Source organism: Diabrotica virgifera, chromosome 6 (genome assembly GCF_917563875.1).
Source record: "Diabrotica virgifera virgifera chromosome 6, PGI_DIABVI_V3a".
NCBI classification, from domain to species: domain Eukaryota; kingdom Metazoa; phylum Arthropoda; class Insecta; order Coleoptera; family Chrysomelidae; genus Diabrotica; species Diabrotica virgifera.
Genome location: NC_065448.1, coordinates 1,724,111 through 1,730,110, shown reverse-complemented (window position 1 = coordinate 1,730,110; position 6,000 = coordinate 1,724,111). Strand labels below are relative to the sequence as shown.

At 31.7% G+C, this 6,000-nt stretch overlaps 1 protein-coding gene across 1 annotated transcript in view; it reads left to right on the top strand.

Moving 5' to 3' along the window:
• The first annotated feature begins 1,210 nt into the window (after positions 1–1,210).
• LOC114330766 (signal transducing adapter molecule 1) overlaps positions 1,211–6,000 on the top strand; it is a 47,370-nt gene continuing 42,580 nt past the window's right edge. The window contains exons 1-2 of the mRNA XM_028280182.2: positions 1,211–1,440; positions 1,520–1,680. Coding sequence (XP_028135983.2) covers positions 1,392–1,440; positions 1,520–1,680 — 210 coding nt within the window. The 5' untranslated portion in view covers positions 1,211–1,391. The remainder of the gene's footprint in view (positions 1,441–1,519; positions 1,681–6,000) is intronic.

Here is a 6,000-nt window from a genome sequence, read left to right as displayed (position 1 = left end):
ATAATTCGGATGGAATTCAGACAAAATATGTACAAAAAGTACATATTTTGTCGGAGTTTCAGCCAAATTATCTTGCAACGGATATAGTACTAAAAGAGTAAGAAGTGGCCTGGCAACCCTGTCTAGCAAAGCTGATACAAAGATTTCTTATCATATCTACTGATAAAACAATGGACAATTGAGAAACCAGCTAATAAAAAACAAATAAACAGATTGTTAAATAAATCGAAAATTTCCAGCAAAATAAAATATAAAATAATAAGAAAAAAGTAAGGTTATAAAGTAAATTCTTTTTTTGCTCCTGAAGTTGCTGTAAACGTGTCACACATCTATAGAACTATACGTAAAGGCCCTGAGGTCGTGAGAGACAACTACCTAGTCGGCCAGAAAACCCATGGGCGTAAATTAGTTTAGCATTATAACGTTTTTAAGTAGTTGCGATTGTTGAAAAAACTTAACTGTGATATGTAGTTGTCACAATAGTAATAACTTAGTTGCCCATATAACTAAAGATATTACTTAACGTTGTAACATCGTAATGTCAGTCGGCTTAGGGGTCGTTGGCCGAAACAACTGAAAGTCCACTGTGGCAACGTTATATACAGTGCATTTGTTTGTACTGACAACCAATGCGTCGAAAAATTGCTACTTGGGTACTCCCTGCTGCAGTCCATATTGCAAGGTAAAGTCAAAGGTAATAAGTGAGGACCCGGTATACAGAAAGACAATATCATGGCTCCGGAATTTGAGAACATGGCGTTTAAGAAAACCTCAACGGAACTGTTTCGAGCCGCGGCGAGCAAGGTTATGATTGCCAATACGATTTCCAACATCCGAAACGCATAGGAACCAGAAGAATGTACAGACTACAGACGGATGCTGAGAATGCCTTAATTTTCCTAACTAGATAGTTTGTTTATTGGGTTAAATTTATCGGCCTGTGCTTTCAGTTTCATGTTAGCTAATATATTTTTATGTTTTAACAATATTTTTCTTTAATTTTCGACCCTGTTAGTGGAAAAATTTTCCTATTTTCCCTCCCTGTAGATCCGCCACTGCCAAAAAGATTTTAAAGCTTTTTGTTTTAAAATATTCCAAAAATCAAATATTTTGAGGCGCCCTCTATATAGTACTCGATATATTAGGATGGAAAAGATTTCGCTTCAGCTAGAAAACGTCAAAATTATACGTCAGCTGTCACAAGTGTCAAAATTTAATGTTAAATAGTTAATGTCATTTTCATTCTGATAACATCATAAAAATACATTATCCTTCCAAAACTCAGATTATTTCCTATTTATGTCGATTAATTTATTAGTGTAACAGTTTAAATCATATTTAGAGCAATAGCGAACAAAATTTAAGAGTTTAGTAAAAATAGTTAAAGTAAAATGGGTATATTTGGTACCGCAGCTGATGCAGCTATCACAGAAGAAATTGGTGAGTCATATTATTTGTGTTTATCATTGATTTTAACAAAGCTGGTTGACAATATCATTATGATAATGTTTTGTCCTAGAAACTGCGACTACAGAAAAAAATGATGATGAAGATTGGGGTCTTATCATGACCATTTGTGATAAAGCTGGACAGACGTCAGATAATGCAAAAGCTTATTTTAGAGCAATTATAAAACGATTGTATCATGAAGATCCACACGTTGGAGTAAAAGCTGTTACAGTGAGTATTATACCTAAACAAATTTCTCACGATTCCTAATTTAATATTACAATAAAATCAACAGTCGATATACTACTCCACCAAAAATAATACTTTTCTCCTGACACTAACCGGACAGGCAAACGATAGTTTTTTGGACTTCATTAGTTGTTAACAAAGGTCAAAAACGATAAATTTTCATCTATCAGCAAAAAGTGAATTATTTGAAACAAATATGACAGTGAAAAACTTTTAAGTCATATAAAAACTTTCAATACAGCGTTTTTAAATGTTTCTATCCTTATTTGTTGCTTAGAAAATTACAAAATAAGTATGAAATTTCAGTTTTTTATAAAAATGTTAATAACCTTTTTAAAAATGAACTTAAAACCTTCATATTCCGTGGAATCCTGGGCCCTATAGTGCTTAATATATCGATACATTTTTGGCAGAGTAACGTAAGTGACATTTTTGAAAATCATGTTTTTCCATTAAACTAACGCTATTATTGTTCAGAAGGTACTGCCAAAGTGTAGTAAGCCTATACATATATTATATGTTTAAACTAATTCTAGGCTTACTACACTTTGGAAGTACCTTCTAAACTCTAAACAATAATAGTTCTAGTTTAATGGAAAAACATGATTTTCGCCAAAAATGTCACTTACGTTACTTTGCCAAAAACGTATCGATATGCTCAAAATTTCAAAGCGATCAGTCAAGTAGTTTAAAAGTTATATTATTTGTTTATTCCAAATTAAATTTTGTTCTGAAGCTATTTTCTTGTGGCATTTTTGTAATTAACTATTTTTAATGGGAAATAAGCCACAATTTTACTAAAAAAATTTATACAATTTACAAAATATTAATTATAATTGAGGGGGCCAGATGCTAAGCGGTACAAGTGATAAAATGGTTTTGCTGAAATTGAAAGCTTTTTTAAACTTAGTATTTATTTCCATTCAAAATATTTGAAATGTTGAAAAAACGTTTGCACTTGTACCCCTCTGCTGCAAATTTTGAACTTGTCACTTAAGTACTTTACAAATTTATTAAAGTAAAATAAACGAAAAATTGCGTTAAACATTGTATTCTCCAAACAAAAAAACATTATATTCTTAAAGAACAAACATAAATAACAAATATTTTATTCTTCAAACAAAAAAGATTTTTTTGAAGATATTCTTCTTTAGTGGTGAATTGATTGAGGGTAAAATTTGATTGATCCCCGCGCATGCGCATACCGACAGTATGGTATTAGTGGTTATACGGGCTCTGATTGGGTGTTGAAATTTTGAAATGATCTGTCAATAATTGTTCAATATGGAGGTTATCGGTAAACAAAAATATTTTATAATATTAGTTTTTATTGATGTGTGGACAGAAATAAAATCAAATTTATAATTATAGTGACTTTTTAAATAGTTTTGAAAAGCCGCAGGTACGTAATTCTAAATGTTTCAGTTGGAAATACCTAATAGTTTCAATACCTACCTATTTGGAAAATGTAAACAAAATAATGTAGTTACCTATTAGTAGGCAATGCTTTAATTTACATAATCTGATTACGAACAAACTTTCTACAAATCTTCATCTCATATATCGTTTTCTTACTCTATATTTTGTTGTATTTGATTTCGACAAAAATCAAACTAATAATTTTATTAAATTCATGTAAATTTATGGTGTAAATGTTTAGTTTGTGTATATTCCCATATGACGTACACGCGAATGTGGTGCAGTTTGAAATGCTGTCAACTTTCGTACAGCGTGGTAGACGTGAAGTGGGTTCAAGCCCCAAGCAAGTTATTTTTTTATTTTTTTTTATAGATTTTATGATTGTAAGTATATTATTATATAATTTTTTAAGATATTCTTCTTTTTTGAAAGTGGTAGATAAGAAAGTTAGTTTGATTTTTAAATAAAATAAGTACAAATAACCTTTTAAGTATATTTACTTCGTTTAAATTACCTATTATATAATAGAAGAATATCTTCTTACGTGCGTACAAAGTACACACACATTCTTCATCTTTTTCTTCATCATAGTCTGAGACCAGGTCCAGTTCAGTGTTTTCTTCCTCTTCCAATTCTTGGGAGTTTGTTTCTTGTTGTGGTTTATTAAAGGTTACGCCGGTAAAATTCGTGGTAAAATTACAGTAAAAATCGTGGTGATCGGGAGGTATGAAGGGTAAAAGTTGCAACAAACTTTTGTAGTTTGGGAGTTTTATTTTGACAGAGATAGCGGAAGAGGCGGAAGTTCGATGACCGATGGAATTTCTGCAGGTTGTTCCACCCTTTTAGTTTTTTTTGAAGTTATACTTCTTTACGATCGAGGGTGAAATTTTATAATTCCCTGGGGCATGAGCAGATAGGCTGTATGTAGTTCGGTGCTAATCTTTCAAATTATGTATGTATCAGCGCAAATATACTATATTGTACTATATCTAAGCCATTGTATATACTCTTCAATAAATCTTTGCAAGAAGGGGTTTTCCCTAATTGCTGGAAACGTAGTTACGTAAAACCTATATTTAAATCTGGTTCAAAGTCAAATGTTGAAAACTACAGAGCAGTTTGTACTATCAGCAATTCCAAAATTATTAGATTATTTAGTTACTAAGCAGCTTACTTGTAAATTCGGTAGTATTCTGGTGAATGAACAACACGGTTTTGTACAGGGTAAATCTACAGTAACTAATTTACTTCTTTATCAGAATGACATTGTTATTGCTTTGGAAAACAAGTTACAAGTAGATTCCATCTATACTGACTTTTCTAAAGCATTCGATAAGGTCAATCATAATATCTTACTTGCGAAACTTACAGCAGTTTTAAAATCAGTTATATCCATTTTGTTCACCAAGAACTTTTTACTGGATTTAGGTACAACATCCATCCAATCACTGGGGACAAAAACAAAGGATGTTTTTCTTTTTACCTTTTCAAGCACTCCGAAGTTTTGGTCACATGCCATAAAAGAATGACCAGATATTAAAAATGTATGGTCTACAGTTTCAATTTGTGTATATAGTACCAAATAAACCAAATTAAAACTAAATAAACCAGATTTAAAATAACTAGGTACATTCAAAAATTAGTCAGAACGTTATAACTTACTTGGTATATTTTGTGTTATTATTTCACTCATTTTGGACAGTTTTTTAAGAGCATGATTTACAAAGATGCTAAATGATTCACTAAAAAAATATATCCAACACCTTACAGGCAAAAGTGTACAAGTGTAGTTACACCGGTTTGCCACCAACTCTTTGAATATTTTGTAAGTAGTCAAACTAGAACTTGCGATATATCGCCACCAGTAGTTTAATTCAACTGTATCTCTTTGTCACTAAATTTTTACTACTATCTAGTATTATTTTATGCGCTTAACTCATTTTTCAATATTTTGTCACTTGTACCCCTTAGCATCTGGGCCCCTCAATTAATATTTTTTGTATTTTGACAACGGCATCCGATTTGGATGTCGAAACGTTAATAAAATCATTTTTTTAGTAAAATTGTGGCTTATTTCCCATTAAAAATAGTTAATTACAAATTAAATTTTTTTGCAACAATAAAAGTTAGAGAATAATGAAGACCAAGTAGTGTGGGGACCACACTGAAGAACAATATTCGAGGTGAGACCTGACCAAGGAGAAGTAAAGAACTTACAAATTTTATTGACGTATTTTAATTTAATAAATACCAAGCATTAATATTTTTTGTATTTTGACAAAGGCATCCAATTTGGATGTCGAAACGTTAATAAAATCATTTTTTTTTTAGTAAAATTGTGGCTAATTTCCCGTCAAAACTAGTTAATTACTTCAAAGTGTGGTCCTCAAAATCGACCAGCTTTGAAACTCATGGGAGATTTTTACATCCACAGGTTAATCTCTCGTAGGCAGTTTCCAAGTACAGTGGAACCTCGATAACTCGGATTAATCGGGACCGCGGCCGATCCGGGTTATCGAAAATCCGGGTTAGCCGGAGAATATAGTAAAAATTAATAAATACCCTCCATTACAATTACAAAAACATGAAACACATATGCACAGTACACATCTAAATTACGTATAGTTGTATAGAGTGTAGAGTTTTGTTCATTTCTTGGTAAAAAACTCAGTCATACTGTAGAGATGTACCGACACCATAATATGGTAGGTCTGGATCCTGCGTACAAAAAAAATTGATAAATAGCAAGCTGAAAATTTGTTATTAGCTTAAGGGTGTCTAGTCGGACAAACATTAATATATGGGAACACTGGAACAGGGGAAGTTTTAACTGTGGAACAGGCTAAAAATTTGGAACGGTCAGACCACGAAAACGGCACATGT